The sequence below is a fragment of the Caretta caretta genome, chromosome 6 (genome assembly GCF_965140235.1).
Source record: "Caretta caretta isolate rCarCar2 chromosome 6, rCarCar1.hap1, whole genome shotgun sequence".
Taxonomy (NCBI): Eukaryota; Metazoa; Chordata; order Testudines; family Cheloniidae; genus Caretta; species Caretta caretta.
The window spans coordinates 24,850,874-24,868,053 of record NC_134211.1 but is presented as its reverse complement, the minus strand read 5'-3'; the positions used below and the strand labels follow the sequence as shown (position 1 = coordinate 24,868,053).

Genomic DNA, 17,180 nt, shown 5'->3' with positions numbered 1-17,180 from the left:
CTACCCCAGACACCCCAGACGTGTCCTCCACTCCTGTCAGCAGCTTCAAGGTCTCAGTCCTTATCTTAAAGAATCTCGATGGCCTTGGATCAAGGTATCTAAAAGATCAACTAAAGCTCTGGGATAAAGACCATGATCAACACCTTTGCTCCTGTGGCACAGTGGAATTTTCTACCATAAGGTAAAACTCACATGCAGGAGACAGAGCTTTCTCAGGGGCTGGCTCAAGACTGTGGAATGAACTCCCCCAGGAACTAAGGTCCATCATTAACCCTACCACCTTCCACTCCAAATACCAGGTGCACTTCCTTTGACCTGCCTTCTCTAAGAAAGATAGTAACATGTGTTTGTGTATTACACAATATCAAAAAACAAAACACCTGACACAATTCTCCCCCTGGATGGAGATGATGAGGATGAGAGAACACACACAAGACAGATGTTAGCCACATTGCTTAATGCACAACTGGAAGATGCTTAGATACTACAGTGATGAACATGGTATAAGAACCTACATAGAACAGATCAGGGGGTCTCAAACATGCGGGGTTATTTTCTGCAGTCCTCCAGCTCCGAGCAGCCCCCCTGCCCCCACCAGCATTTACCTAGAGAGGCTCCAGCCCGGCGCACACCAGGGGCAGGGCAGGCTCCCTGCCTTCCTGCCCTGCCCCCTGTGCCACTCCAGGAAGCGGCCGGGACCTGGGGGCGGGCGGGGGGCACAGGGGTCTGTGTATTGCCCTGGCCGCTCCTCCAGGTACCTTTCAGGGAAGGGGTTGGAATGGGGGCAGGGAAGGGGTGGAGTAGGGGCGGAGCCGGGGCAGCGGGTGGGGGGTGGTCAGTGGTGCGGCCCTCGGGCCAATGTACTAGTCCTCATGTGGCCCTCATGGTCATTTGAGTTTGAGACCCCTGGAATAGATTGAGAACTCTCTCCCACCGCTTCCACATCATCATACATCTGTTTGTCTCCCTTCCACCTAGGTTTGTGTTCATCTGGGAGTGTATAACTTACTGAAAGGCCCCTTGAGAGGTCACTAAATCATTTCTATGCTCCTGCCTTTGAAGCATTCCTTGTCTCTTCAGAGAAGATGCTCCATCTCCACTCATTAAAACAGTCACATGAACACCCCTCACAGGGTTCCTCAGAGCACTCAGCAGTGACGGAGCTTCAAACACCTGGATTTTTTTAATCTATTGAAATTTGTTTTTGTTGCAAACAGCGATTCGAGTATAGATTGCCTCTTGTCCCTCTCTTTTGCTTCAGATATGCTTTTTCTCCCACTGTAAATAGGGCATGGGGGAATTAAATTATTGAACAGAAATATATCCATATTTTGTCTACATCATTTTGTATTGTTCTTTCATGGGCTATTCCTAAGAGGCACCAGAACTTAGCAAAAACATCTGTACTGTATGTGTGTGTATTTTTTTTTTTAAATGAAGGCTATTAAAAGAGTGGCTACTACAAATCAAATATTTTGAATCAGACTTTCAGATGTAGACACCTTAATAAGTTTGCCAGATCTATATAAGGAGATGTAAAAACTGGCATTTATGTGCTTATCAGTTCAAGCCTTTAAGAAGGAATCTAGGTGTGCTAGTTGGTACCAATAATTGAACTCTTACACCAGTGATTCTGCTACACAAGGACCGTAGTTAGCTGTTTTTCAGAGTTTGGCATGAACCCCATGTTTGCTATCTTGATCAATTGTTCCACTAACTTTAAAGGTGATCCTCAAGTGTGCATATATATTTATATATAAATAAAATAAAAATGATTAGGCTACTTCCTTTTTTCCATCCCATCTTCTCTAGAAAGGCTTTTGTCCAAGAAGCTTTTTCTACTGGTTGCTTTTAAATTACAAATGTCTATTCTAGATGAGACTTTATTGACTGGAGAACTAGTGAAATTGTAACACCGCAAAGGACTGGGCCCCGATTCAGGAAAGCATTTAAGCACATGCAGAAATCCCATTGAAGTCAATAGGATTTAAACATATGAGCTGGACTTAACTTGAACAATTGATAAGGGAAGGGATTTTTCCTCAGACTTTTACAACACTTATTTAACTCCAACACTGCATGCAGATTCCAGGGGGAAAGAGGTCTATTAAAGACCTAGAACCCCTAAACCTTGAATTAAGTATTAGAGCGCACAATATACATTTTTAGACCTCCACAATACCACCCAAAAAGTTCTTCTGCAAAACCAGCAGAGAAAACAGATGCTTTTTTATTTTTTTCTGCTTTAAACTTAAACCAACACTAAAATAAGTTTTCCTGGCATTCTTTATACATCATAAAAAAGGCAAAATCCAATTTTAAAGAAATCTTTTGTATATCATCTTTAAAAAGAGCAGAATGATTTGTAATGATCAGAGCTGCAATTTTGGTCAGGACATTAGCGTGAACAGCACAAGTCTTGTAATAAGTGCCATGGATTTTAAATTGCCACAGTGGAAAGGATCTTGATTTTACATCTGAGATGGCACCTTCCTGAGCACAGTATAACTTAGCCACCCAGAACCAGATTACAAGGAAAATGTGTCTCTCGTTTCAATGCTACTTCCTGTAGTAACTAGGATGAAGACCTCCAAAGAAAACCAAGTATGAACTTGCTCAATTTATAGCTGATGGGATCACAGCAAGAAGGTGATATGCTTAGCCTCAGTGGCACAGCAATATTTCATCAGCTGCCTAGAAACCAACCATGTAGTCTGTGCATGGAAACTCTTAGCTCAAATGCCAAAGCACTCCAACAGTTAGAGTTCACACTGGGGTAAAAGAATAAATGGACACAAATCAGACGTCAAGAATAATAACTTTCAAAAATGTTAGTCGGAGAACACTTCAATCTCTCTGGTCACTTGATTACAGATCTAAAAGTGGCAATTCTTCAACAAAAAAACTTCAAAACCAGACTCCAACGAGAGACCGCTGAATTGGAATTCATTTGCAAACTGGACACCATTAACTTAGGCTTGAATAAAGACTGGGAGTGGATGTGTCATTACACAAAGTACAACTATTTCCCCATGTTTATTTCCCGCCCCCGACCCCCTGTTCCTCACACGTTCTTGTCAACTGCTGGAAATGGCCCATCTTCATTATCACTACAAAAGGTTTTTGTTTTTCCCCCCTCTCTCTCTCCTGCTGGTAATAGCTCACCTTACCTGATCACTCTCGTTACAGTGTGCATGGTAACACCCATTGTTTCATGTTCTCTGTGTATATAAATCTCCCCACTGTATTTCCCACTGTATGCATCCGATGAAGTGAGCTGGAGCTCACGAAAGCTTATGCTCAAATAAATTTGTTGGTCTCTAAGGTGCCACAAGTCTCCTTTTCTTACTGGGGCATTCGGCTCTCTGGGATGTCTACACAAAAGAAGCTGTGGCATGGTCTAGCCTCCAGCTAGCATGGGTAACAGCACCAGTGAAGACAGAGCAGCATGGGCTTCAGGGTAGACAAGAAACCGGATATAAACCCAGGATTCTTGCTGGGCTTGTGCTACCTGCTCTGAAGTCTGCGCTGCGTTGTCTTCACGGCTGTTGTTCCCTGTGCTCAGTGGATCCAAGCTAGCGTGGGTACTCCAGCCCATGCTCAGCTTCTGCTGTACGGACATTACCCTCAAACGCGTGCACAGGGAAAAGTTATTATTGTTTCCTCAAATGCATCTGAAACACCGACTGCTACTTAACCTGGTTGGCAGTTTTGGGGCACTCCTGGTGCTTCATTTGCATAAGGTGCTTCATTCGCTATTGGGGGGGGGAAGCTGCACCACATCTTATTCAAATGCAAGCAGAGACACCGGTGAGGGTGGGGCTGTAGAAAGACGTGGCCTGCAGGTTAACTGTAAAATATGGATGCCCCTTATGGCTTACAGCTATGCTTTACTTACACAGTGCAATTAGTAGGAAATACAAGTAGCTTCAGTTTGTAAAGCAACAGGAGCTGTTCTCCCAACACATTGTCAAATTTCATCTTCAGTCATTCAGGCTAAAGAGGAAACATAAAAAATAACATCTGCCCCAGTTATCATATGTAGCCTAGATTAATAGATTTTAAGGCCAGAAGGGACCATTTGATCATCTAGACTGACCAGCTGCATAGCACAGGCCATAGAATTTCATCCACCCACTCCTGTATTGAGCCCAATAGTTTGTGAGACTCGGTCATCTATTCCGAAAAACATCCAGTCTTTTTGAAGACATAAAGGGATAAGACTCCACCACTTCCCTTGGTAGTTTGTTACAGTGGTTAAATCACCCCGGTGTTAAAACTGTGTGACTAATTTCTAATTTGAATTCGTCTAGCTTCAGCTTCCAGCCATTGGTTCTTGTTCTGCCTTTCTCTGCCCTTTAGTACCCAGTATTTTCACCCCCGGAAGGTTCTAACACAGTGGTTTTCAACCTCTTTACATTTGTGGGCCCCTAAAAAATTTCAAAAGGAGGTGTGGAACCCTTTGGAAATCTCAGACAGTCTGCAGACTCCCAGGTTGAAAATCACTGAACTAACATACCAGGATAAGTCACCAATTGATCTCTTTGATAAACCACCAGAGGATAATCTGAGCAACATAGCGTTTAAATGAGACTGGACCCTGGTGAGGAGTTGTTGACAGTGCTTTGGACTAGCAAATAATGGCTGCCAGTGATACATATTGCAGGAGTAGAGGTTATCCTGTCCATCCCACTGTCAAGGGTTCTTCCCTACACTATATTCTCTAGCCCGTGGTGCAATTTAACTTTAAATGACTCAATGGATGGTGCTTCTGCCACTTCTAGTGTGTTACAGTTTACTGTACAGGCAAAGGTATAAATGGAAATTAAAAGATATTAAAGGTCAGTGTATGCAGCCAACTTCATTTAAAAGGCATGTATTGTCAGTGAGGCACACTTCTCCCAATACAACATTAGTATCTGAAATACTAAACCTCCTTTTGTACTGGCATTTTATAGCACCTCATCAGTCCGGGCAGTGTCCATTCTTCACACACTTAACAGGAGACTCAAAGGTTACCAGCACACCAAAAGACAATTAGGTCTTCTGTGCTGGAGACTGTTGCAAATACTTCCAACTCCAGTGCAGCTGGCCTTACCAGGAATGCACTTCTATATGAATGGTGGTTCAACAGAAAAATGGCTGCTGCACCCTGTCCAAGGTAGCAGTGAAATGATTAAAGAGGAGCTGGAGGATCCCCGTAGCAATTTTAGCCTTTGGCAGTAGAATGGTGCCACTCAGACTGGGAACTAGAGATAAGGACAAAAGGCACATGATTGAATTCTGGTTACTTGTGGCTTGCTGAATGGCAAAGCCAAGTCAGGATAGGACAGCTCATGCTCTGCAAGGAGGCCGGCCAAGAAAGAGGGCATCACAGATAAGAACTGCATGCATATGTGTGGGGGAAGTTGGAGGCATGGTCATGTAACACATCCAATAGGCTACCCATAAATGGCACAGCCATCACCTTCTGAAAACGAAGCTCAGTCACCCAGAGCAATGTCACCTAACATTACGAGGTAAATCCTGCCTCATGGGCACTGCTCTCAGTAGGGAACAAGGAGGAGCCATGCCATTCCAAGGCAAGCTCGGGAAGTGACTGGACTTCAGAGAGGCACAATCCCTCACCAAGCTCTCTGGGACGCAGGGAGAGTGAAACAGGGCTCCCCGTGGCTTCTTGGCCATTCTGTGAGCTGGCGATAGAGGGCCCAGAAGAGGAGATGAGCAGCTGCAGCACCTGCCGTGCATGGAGAAAACAATCCTCATGCAGGAGAGGAAGATGGTTTGTTGAACCCTTCCCTGCATAATCAAGGCCTATGTCAAGCTGCCCCTAATATAGGCAGCAAACAGGGTGATTAAGAGATTACAGCCTCCTGTCTCCTCAGACACAACTCCTATCCCTTTAATGATTTGCTTTTGTGGGGGCAGAGGCATCACCCCCAAATGAGGTATTTTGCTGCCAGTGGGAACAACCACTACTTATGGGGCCAACATGAGCTTGAAACTCTTAGGCTTCCTTTCAGGAGTGAAAACAAGGAGAAAAATAATTTCATGGTCATTATGAGACGCTCTGTATGCAGAACTGCAGGCAGCCAAACCAGTGCATTGTTTCCTCAAAATACTTTCTCCTTGCTGTAGAAACTAGCCCCAGTTATCATAGCCCCAAAATGTGACAGAATTACAGAGGGTGCTGGCTCTGGCTCAACCCATTCAGTCTTTCACCTACTGTCTATAATATGGTTATATTCCCTTTAGAACTTGCTTGTAAATAAAAGTACCACACTGTAAATCACCCAACTCTGCCCTCACCAAAACACACACAAGCTAAATTAATTAGAGCAAACTCTCCTTCACCCATCACAATTACCTGAGGACAAAAACACAAAGAAACCCCACAGCCAAAGTCTGTATTCTTTGGCTCATCAGAAGGATGCATTGTGAAGGCTGATTAACATGCATATAGCACATACACACAATCAAAGCTAAAATAAACTTTTAAACCCAGGCTGTCTCTTTCCAGGAAGGGAAGGAGGAGAGCGAAGGGGGAGGGCATTGCGTTTGCCAAGCTTAAAATTCACGATGCGACTCTGCAGTGAATGGAAACGTTTGCCTGTAGCTGTCTTAAAAGAAACAAAACCAAAGAGAAACCACAAAACCTCCAAAAGGATTTTTTTTTAAATTTCCAAAACGTGTCTTAGAAACCCTAAACTGAGTCTCAGGCATTTTCAAATGAATTTAAAATGAGTAAGAAGGGTGCTAGGGAAATGGCTAAAAGCCTCATCAACTTCAGAGACCATAATCTGTGGAACAACAAACCATGTTTCTCTCTCTCTCTCTTTTTTTTTGGGGAGGGGGCAAGAATTAAAAAACACAAAACATTTTTTTGCTGAAATTGTAAAGGACAAAAACATATAATCAGAAAAAAGACCCCCAAAGCCATAAGAACACAAGCACCTGTTAAAATACATAAACATTCAAGTAACATTAAGGTTACAAATGTAATTGCTCAAAAGTCAAGAAATGCAAATGATAGACTTGAGAGCACAATTTTAACTCTGCTCCCTCAAAAGAATGCACCATGAAATATAGGCTTCAATACTACAACACTTATGCATGTGTTTAACTTTGAGCATACTGACAGTCCCATTGACAGCATGCACTATATTTGTTTTCATTCCTGGACACTTAAACTAATGTCTCATCACAACGGTCCAGTACATTGTTACTGATGTCATGTCAGGTTCTACAGCCCTTAGTAACTCAAAAAATTTTCATGCAAGTGATCCCCGCTGAAGTGAACTGGATTACTCTGAGGAGTTTGTATTACATGAAGACTGGGTCTCCTATGTGCTACCATAGTACAAATAATAATGATCAGGTCATTGCAAGCCTGGTTCCCCATGATCTCTTCCCCAGCATGTTGTCATTTGCACTTGTGCAAAATGACATGGTGGCGTTGTGCATTCACTTTGGACAGGTGCAAATGATGACACAAAGTGAAAGCTCATGGAGAATCAGACCCTCTACTAGATAAGTTTCCCTCTCTGTAAGGTACACAATTGTTTACTCTGTGATTGTACAGTGCCTAGCACAACAACCTCCTGATTTATTTGTGACCTCCAGGTGTAGTGTAATACTAGTGATAAATATTAATTTTATCTTACATCTGCTGTTTATTTAAGGAAAATATTTTCCCCATTTGTAGACAGAGTACATCTCTGAACAGTCTTTCCAGCTAATTATTCAAGGGAGTTGTATTATAAGAATATACTGTATTTTATGATTTCTTGATTTACTATGTCTTACATTACAGTGTAACTAATTTATTTTTCATATTACAACTTTATAAAGAGATTTAAAATTGAAATGTTTCAGAGCACTGGAAGTACTTTCTTAAAGGTACTGTGAACCTAACTTCACTACTATAAGAATGTGTACTGAATTTACTTGTACCCACCACTTAGGTCCAAATCCTGCGAAGACTTACACATCTGTTTAACTTTACCAACTGTGAGCAACAGGATTGACGTCAATGGATCTACTTGTGTGTAGAGCTAAGCACGGACATTAGGATTTGCATGATTTGGGCCTAAGGTTGCATGTCCTTCCTTAACACTCTACTTACTGAATTTTGAATATATGCATTCTTAATGTTAATTTCCCTTTGGAAACCATAAAAAAATCCAGAGTTATTAATTTTCATATACAAGGCTCTCTTTGGCAGAGTGCAGGAGAAAGGACCTTCCTCTTTCCTAAAGAGCTAAAGTTTTCAATACAAGCTCTGTTTTTGCACTGAAACCCATTTTAAAATAAAACTTTGCTATACTGCAAACAATTCTATGCAGATACTAGCTATAATGCTCCCAACATCAGCCAAAATTATTTACAGCATGCTAGGAGCTTTGCAAACCATGTAAGAGAACAAGTCCCTGCTCCAAACAGCTTGGCCTAAGGGACTGATCCTGCAAATACTTATGCACATGAGTAACTTTACAAATGCAAGTAGATCCACTGGAGTCAGTTGGACTATTAATGAGTAAGGCTAAGATTTTGTCATAGTTATTTTTAGTAAAAGTCAGGGACAGGTCATGGGCAATAAACAAACATGCACAGAAGCCGTGACCTGTCTGTGTCTTTTACTGCTGCAGCTCCAAGATTTCCCCTGCCACCGTGGTGGCTGGGAGCTGTGGGGTTCCCCCTCTGCCCAGGGCAGCTGGAAGCTACATGGGGGGCCCCTCCATCAATGGCGGCTGGGAGCTGACCACAGAGTGACCCTATTTCACAAAGAGAAAATGGAACACCCCCAGCCACTCGCCCAAAGTGTTCCCTTTCCTCCCCGTGCGAGGCTGTCGACCATCCCTGGAACCCTGAGGAGGGCCCCCTCAAGAGTCTGTCACCTGTTGCTGGAACCTTTCAGGGGGCCTTCTGTCCCCGCAACCCTGCCAGGGCCCTGCTGGCTGCCAGCTGAAGTCCCCGCACTCCCTGGGGCCGAAGCAGAGAATGTCACGGAGGTCTCTGGAAGTCACAGATTCCGTGACTTCCATGACCTCCGTGACATAAACATAGCCTTAATGATGAGTAAAGTTACTCGTATGCGTTTGCATTTGCAAGATTGGGCTGCAAGTGGGGGCTGTTCACGTGGCTCACAGTACCCAATCTCTTAAACACATGTGATATTTCTTTCTTTGCTTCTTCAAGATGCACAGAATGGCCGTAAGCGGCCACTGAGTTTGGGCGCTGAACCTGACACACCTTGCCTCGGATTGTCAGAAATGCCGAGCATTGGCAGCTCCAACTGACAGATTGCTGGTGCTTAGCAATTCCAAAGGTCAAGCCCAGGGTGTGTCAGATTCAGCATCCAAATTCAGTGGCCACTTTTGAAGCATTTGGCCTAGATGTCCATAATGCCTATGAATGCCCCTTTGTAGGACGTATTAGTGAATATTTAACAGAGGATGTGAAAGAAAATATGGTTTTTTACAGCTACGTTCTGGAGTCCTTGTGTATGACTAGAGTTCTTAAGTGCTACTGCAATACAAATCATAAATAATAATGAAGCCATATATAGAGCAAGATAAAATTATTATTTTTACTTATGGTAGCGCCTAGGAGCCCCAGTGTGTGGACTAGGGACTCCACACTACTAGCAGCTGGACAAACACATAACAAAGATGGTCCCTGACTCGTAGATCCTACAATGTATATTGCATCATATCTTTCAGATGTAATGTATCCCAGCATGTTGTAAATAAAGACATAAATGTAAGGGGCACGAGTGGGAAAGAGGTCACCAGAATGGCAGTATGCGAAAACTGTGGCCTGATTCACCACTTTGTGTTTTTGTTTGCCCCTCTGCCAAATGGGTGTAAAATGTTGCTGCTGTGATTTGGCAGCATTGCGCACCCACTTTACACAGGTGTGAATGAAGACATAAGGTGTAAGGCAGTGGCAAATCAGGACCTTAAGTCAACTTCAGAATGTGCTTCCCTAAGATTTTCAGGCTTGTGTGTAAGGGTAAAGAAAGACACATTTCAATATCTGGCTTCTTCACAGTTCTCCCTAACCCCCAGCCCCCTTCCTTCCCACCCTCAAAAAAACTTCACAGCAAATATTTATAGAAGTATATCCCACAGACAACATGCTCCAGGGAGCACATACAAAATCTACTATAACACAATCTTGAGTACCTTTCTACAGCAAATAAAAGGCCTACCCAAAAGATAGAACCCAGTATTGAATTCTATCACTCCTTACTCTGGCAAACAGCTGGGAAACATGGTGTCAAATGCTGCACCATGCTAGGAAGATCAACAACAAGAGTGAGTTTGGAGCAGTGAGGAAAGAAATGTTCATAGTTTTACATGGAAGGTGTTCAGATACTACAGTGACGGATAGCAGAACAAACCCCTAAAACAGATGAGCACGATCCCAATGAAACCATCTCCCATGAGCCTAAATCTAAGGACCATGAATTCAAGCATCCCATCTCAGGTGCTGTGATGGCATATGGAGAAAGCTCTATGAGACAGCTAGGAACCGGACAGACAGCATCTAAGTAAATCCCATAGAAGTCAATGTAAAAGCTCCCATAAACTTCAATGGGCTTTCTATCATGCTCAGAAGGCCTTACTGCTCAAAGTCAGCACCTGAATTGCCACTGGAAACCATTTCAGCTGTCAAATAGGTGCAACATGTTTCCAGCGTCTAACACTGGGAAACAGGCAGTAGAATTTTCCACCAGCTTTCACTTGTTCTGAGTGGTCTTTAAGCATAACCCCATCTACACCACATTGCAGTAATCCAGTCTGGAGGCTAAAGGCAAGGATTAACATGGCAAGGTGCAGATCTGAAAAAAAAATCTGAAGTAATTAGCCTCATATACAAGTTAAAAGTACATTGCCACCTATAGTTCTATAAGCAAACGAGGTACCAAGAGGACTCCCAAATTGTGAATCTCTTGGACGAAGGGGCATACTCCAGTAATGGGAACAGAACCATCCCTGATCTCTCTTCTGGATCCTCCTCCCAAAGAACTAGCATCCTCTATGTTTTCTGAACTAAATATGGATCATACTGCTACAGTGTTTCTAATCATTCACAGGTAAATGTTGGAAGACCTAATCTCAAACACTGTTTTTTAACATGGACCTTAATGTGGGCCCTCTCCACACAGGGCAGCCAAATAGTGCATAAAAGTCAAAGCTATACACTGGTTTTGTTGCAACTGCATTGAATCAGGTTTCCATGGCCTGTGAGATGGAAGTGTAGTGCTCACATCTCTATCCAGCAAAACATTATGGTGACATCACAAAGAGGAAAGTGGACACTATATATGATTATTGTGAAATGGAATAAAGTTACTTATCTAGTTCTATTAGTGAGCATAGACTAATTATTTAAAATTCCTGATTCTCAACCAGTGGAAGGTAGGATTGGAAAAAAAAATGTTTTTATTTAAGTACTATGTTTTAATCAAGAACAGAAGAGTTTTTCCATAAAAGTCACTTACTGTATTAAAGAGTATTAGCATACTAATTTTAACACTTTTTGACTTCTTCCCTTTTAAGCTCATATTCTTTAGTCATTGCAGAAAATAATGATCTTTCTGAAATTTGCCAAGCTGCCAATGTTGGAGCTTGGATTGAGGCTACTGGGTTTTAGTTAAGTAGCTTCAGTACAAAAAAATTAAAAGAAGAAGATTGTTTTGAGAGAAAGCATGCGTATATGGGAAAAGAAGGAAGAGAGAGAGATGGGAGAGGGGCGTTCTTGCCTTCTGCCCTGAAAGCTTTCCCTTTCATCCAAAGCTATCATAATTCCACTACGTGAAGAATAGGACTAATCATATCACACTTCCCAGCCATTGCCATTTGCTTTCTCCTTCATTTCAGGGCCCAATTCAAAATCACTTACCCCTTCCATCCTCTTGCTCCAACATAACACATGAAGCTTCTTTTATATATAATGATTTTCCTTTGATGTATAACTCAATCATCTTAATTTATCCTCAGCCCTGTGAGGTAGGGAAGTTTCTATTCTCTCTCTCACTCACTCTTTTTTTTTTTTAAAAGGGGGAACAGAAGCATAGAGAGATTAAGTGATTTGCCCAAAATCTCAGTCTGTGGAAGAGCTGGAGACAGAACCACAATCTCCTCTCTTCCAATCCAGTTCCCTAAACACAAGATTATTGTCTCTGTTATAGAATACTTGTCTAGTCTTCTATCCCTTTACACAGTCTTGACACTAATAGTGCAAGGACCTTCTTGTCAGAAGCGCCAATGAACCTAGAAATGCTTTTCTTTAGCTCTATTTTATCAGCTCCACCTCTTAATTTCAGGTCTCTGAAATCATCTTTCCCCTCCTGCTCTTATCCTCCAATCACTTACACACATGCTTAACTTGTAGTCAAAAGGAACTACTGCAGGTTTAATGTTAAACAGGAGCATAGGTCTTTGCACTGCCAGGGACTTCATTTTTCTCTCCCCGCACTGTTTATTTCTGAAATTATCATGCAATTCTGCAAAATGTGTCTTGTGGGAGATGCAGTTTATTCTATAGCAAATGAGTTCAATATGCAATTTGTTTATATTACTGCCATATCATCAATTTCTTAAGTTAATTATAGAAAACTAAGTTCTATTGTAAAAAGAAAAGGAGTACTTGTGGCACCTTAGAGACTAACAACTTTATTGTGCATAAGCTTTCGGGCATTACAGCTCACTTTATGCACAAATAAATTGGTTAGTCTCTAAGGTGCCACAAGTACTCCTTTTCTTTTTGTGAATACAGACTAACACGGCTGCTACTCTAAGTTCTGTTGTACCATTTTAATGCTGCAAAACATTTTGAGGGATACATTTTGTTATAACTACTGTATGGTAGCTTATTATAGCTATACCATTACATAGATTATGAATGCATTATGAATTCAAAAGGTTCTACTGTATCATTTAAATCTGTCTGCCAAGCGTGTTGGGAAAATATAGCTGATTCTATAGAAACACTTACTAAACAGACACAGTTAGCACATGTGCTGATCAAGGCTGAGAGCCAAACAGTATTGCCAGTTCTCACAATTTTATTCCGAGTCTAGCAATATTTGGATTTTTTTTAAAGATCTAGTCTTAGAGAATGAGAATCTCAGTGGTCATTAAAAATGGTTTGTAGCCTTCATGGTTGCAGAGAAAAGCTTGAAAACATACACCTGAAAAGCACAGAAAACAGATGCAAAAGACAAAAAGAAACCAAAAAGTATTTAAAATCATTTCTCAGGATTTTCACTGTTAATGTTATGATTATCTGGGGACTGATGCATGATTTCCCAGTGCTTGGGGTTGGCAATACAGTCTGACTTCCATGACCACCTCTTCTTTTCCTCATACCTTTTTCAAATTTCTTCTGAGCTGACATTTTCCACTCTTGGTCTCAGGCCAAAGGTGATGTTTGGGTAGAAAGTTTGAAAGGACAGTTAATCAGGTAACATGTTACAGACGGTGTTTGTTCTTCTACAAACATGGGTATACAAAATAATCTTATATTGTAGCATTTAAATTTACACAGCTTGTGGGGAGGGGAAGGGGGTTTATTATGAAACTGCTGCAAAACAGAGTGTGTTGTAAAAACAACATTGTTGTGTATATAAAATAAAGCTGTGGTGCATTGTGTGAATATTTGTGGCTTCACAGCGCATCAGTGTTTAGCAGTTCTGAGGCTCACAGTGCGGGTGGAGTGGGGTGGGTAGTTAGGGAACGGGTCCCTTCATGTGTTGGGTGGAGTTGAGGGTAAGGAAGGTCTTCCCCTGTCTCTCTCTCTCTCTGGGGCAACAGTGTGGGAGAGAGATACACTCCACTCAGGGCAAGCGTGCAGGGGCAGAAGGAAAGGAAGGTCTCCCTCTCTGCCTACTGCTCATAGGTGCAAGAGCTGGAGCTTCCCTAGGCCCCAAGCTGGCTGCATTGGGATGCAAATAAGGCGGAGCGCGTGCTCCTCTCCGGGGGGAGGGATTGTTTATGGAACCTCCGCCGGGAGCCACGCGCCGGGCGTACGAAGCTGCCAAGCGAATTCCCCATTGGGTGGGAGGAGGCTCGGGAGCAGCGGGGGGGGGCCTCTTGTGTGTGTGGCGCGCGGCGCGTCGCGTGCTGTTCCCGGGGGCTCGCGAGCGGCGGCAGCAGCAGCGCGTGTTGATAAGGGGCAGCGCTCAGAGGAACCTGCTGCAGAGGCGCATTGACAGCGCGCAAGGGAGCAGGGCTGCAAAGAAGGGGAGGGGGTGGGTTACTGAAGCAGCCGCGGCCGGGATTGTGGCTGAGCGGGCAGCGCCCGGCTCCACGCGCTGGGCACGCTCCCCCTGTTTGCAGTTAAGGAGGAGGGGGAAATATTTGGCAGGGGTTTTTTTTTCTCCCCCCCAAAAAACTATTTTTGCAAGTTTTTTTTTTCTTCCTTTCAAACTTTCCCCCACTTGCAGCCCTGCCCCGGTCACCTGCCCCCCGGAGGCTGAGGTAGCGTAGATGCCCCAAGATGAACGGCGGGCCAATAGCAGCTGCCATGCAACAGCCACCCCCGCCTTGCACAAGTTTTCCCTTGCACGGATGCGGCGCCGGTTCCTTGGGGATGAAGTTCCAGCCGATGCCAGGAGCAGTCTCCTCCTCGGTGCCGCAGCAGCAGCTGCTGGTGGCCGCTAAGGGCCCGGCTCTGAACCCCAGCTCCTCCGCGGCGCGCTGCAAAGGCTCCAAGCGGCGCTCCGGCTCGCCCGAGCTGCTGCGCTGCAAGAGGCGCCTGGCTTTCCCGGGGCTGGCCGGGCAGCCGCAGCCGCCGGCGGGGGGAGCAGCGGCCGTGGCCCGGCGCAACGAGCGCGAGAGGAACCGGGTGAAGCTGGTCAACCTGGGCTTCCAGACCCTGCGCCAGCACGTGCCCAACGGCGCCGCCAGCAAGAAGATGAGCAAGGTGGAGACGCTGCGCTCGGCCGTGGAGTACATCCGAGCCCTGCAGCAGCTGCTGGACGAGCACGACGCCGTCCGCGCCGCCTTCCACGACGGCCTCCTGCCTCCCGCGCGGGCCGCCCCCGGCGGCGGCTGCTCCTACTCCTCCGCGTCGCCCTCCTTCGCCTCCGCCTCCTCCTCCTCCGGCGGCCGGGAGGGCAGCTCCGTGCCGGGCTCCCCGCACTCGGCTTATTCCTCAGATGAGAGCGGCTACGAGGGGGCGCTGAGCCCTGAGGAGCGCGAGCTGCTGGACTTCACTAGCTGGATCGGGAGCTACTGACCCGCGCCGCGTCCCCTCCCCGCAGGTAAAGCGGCCGGTGCGTGTCCTGCTCTGTACCCTCCTCCCCCCACTCCCATTGCAATAGGTGCAGTGGTGCTGCAAAGAGCTAGTGGTTGCGATGCCCCAAATGCCCTACGCGGTTGCAAGAATCAGTTGCCCTACGCTAGTCGGTTGCACTGGCTGAATGATCTAATTGAGCGATTGGGTTGCACTGCCAAAAAATAATAAAGTTTCGTCACAAAAGTGAATGAACGCGGCCTTTCAGCCATCTCGTTAACAAACGAAGACGTTGGAGTCCAGTTTAATCAAATGCTGTCCTTGAGTTCGACTGCATACAAACTTTCCCCCAACTTTTAGGTCCCAGGTGAGTCACCACTGGAAATAGCTGCAATCTGAATAAGACACCTGGCTGGTTTTGAAAGTTGGGGGTGGAGTAGAGAATAAAAACTTTCAGATTTGGGTGGCAAAAACCCAAAACAAATGAGGAAACTAAATGTATAGCAGTCATTTTCGGACGGAAGGGTGGAGTGGAGAAGCTACATGGGCATGTGGGGCGAGTTCTACTTGAACAGTATAAAGACAATAAATCACTGGCACATCATTTTGTGGAAGAGATTTAAACTGCACCGACATTAGTGTAGAAATGTGGCCAGGGAGGAAGCTGTGCATCTCTCCCAGAGGTTGGGCAGAGTCTGTTAGTCACATGCTGCAGTGCTAATAGCCCTTTTCTTTTTCTTTGTAGCAGCCTTGAAAGCAGAGATGTGCGGGACCTCAGTACCTCTTGTCCTTGATGCCTATTATGATGCAGCAGAAGAGCAAAACGGACTCTTCTTACTACAACATGTTTTCTACCTTCAAGGAGCCCTATTGTCAAGGTCTTTAAGGGACTGGGCTTTGGAACCTACCTAGCAGGGTTCTTACTTGGAACAAAAGACTGTGGCTCTTAATTTTTTTTTTTTTGAAAGTGCAATTATGTAAATAGGTTATAGGGACCAATATCTTTAACTGCTGTTGTACAGGAGTTTATGGTGCCCTCCAAGGCTTTAATTGCCAATGAAATGGTTTGGTATACTCATGTTTCAAGTGATGGAAATCTACCAGGCTTCCAACTTTTAACACATATGTTGTTGTTTTTTTATTTGGGAGGGGTGAAAAATGAACACTTGATGCTTCCTTTTCTGAAGGGGGAGGGAATTTTTGTAATGTCAAAGATTCTATTTTATATGTAACTTGAACTGCCTATGGGAACGCTATCAATATGAAGACTTATTTTTGTACAAGAAACTGTAGAAACAGGGAAAGGGAGGAGGAGTTGTTCTAGTAAATCCAATCCCCTTGTTCCTTAACACTGCCAGCTAGAATGTTTTGAGAACTTATACAATTTAGAGAATATTTTTTCCAATACTACTAAGGACTGTAAAAATTATGTTTTGTCTTAAATGTGGTGTCCAAGTCTTGTCTGGTGTGAAGGTTCACTTATCTGAAAACTGAAGTTTAATGTTTTGAAGGCATTTTGTATGCACTTGCAAGGGTTTCTTAAGTTGTACATATGCAGTTTTTAAAGAGTATTTTATGTAAATTGACTTTATAAATAAAATCTATTTATAAATGGCTTCTCTAGTTATAGGATGCACATTCCAACCATGTCTACTTACAAATTCTTTCCATTTTGCATGAGGAAGACCTGTTAAGCATGAGAACACTTTTATGGTAGCAAATCATTATATGGGGCCAGATGGCGCACACTATGGCCAGACATATTCACAGTCCTTGTGCTCAGCTGAGTCCAAGAATGTTGTATGACTAATATTGCTAGGAGAACTAGCCAGCCAAACATGCATGGGAAGGAAGTGAGATTACGAAGGGGCCAGCGTGCTCCACCCTCTTATGAAGTAATACAAAGGGGGTTGTCTCTGAATGCCTTCCATCTC

The 17,180-nt window shown here is 44.1% G+C and overlaps 1 protein-coding gene across 3 annotated transcripts; it reads left to right on the top strand.

The window, feature by feature from the left end:
• Nucleotides 1–14,186: 14,186 nt before the first annotated feature.
• On the top strand, nucleotides 14,187–16,861 carry ASCL2 (achaete-scute family bHLH transcription factor 2). 3 transcript variants are annotated; one of them, XM_048855502.2, is made up of 2 exons: nucleotides 14,187–15,274; nucleotides 15,995–16,861. In XM_048855502.2, exon 1 carries the CDS (start codon nucleotides 14,509–14,511, stop codon nucleotides 15,247–15,249), a length of 741 nt encoding a protein of 246 aa, XP_048711459.1. In that variant the 5' UTR covers nucleotides 14,187–14,508; the 3' UTR covers nucleotides 15,250–15,274; nucleotides 15,995–16,861. The 3 variants fall into 3 exon arrangements, with proteins under 3 accessions (XP_048711459.1, XP_048711458.1, XP_074985428.1); XM_048855501.2 differs by having other exon boundaries at nucleotides 15,992–16,861; XM_075129327.1 differs by having other exon boundaries at nucleotides 14,187–15,286; nucleotides 15,992–16,861.
• The last annotated feature ends 319 nt before the right edge of the window (nucleotides 16,862–17,180 follow it).

Excerpts from the sequence above, each read along its gene's own strand:
- ASCL2 (XM_048855502.2), top strand. The coding sequence starts at position 14,509 with ATGAACGGCGGGCCAATAGCAGCTGCCATGCAACAGCCACCCCCGCCT.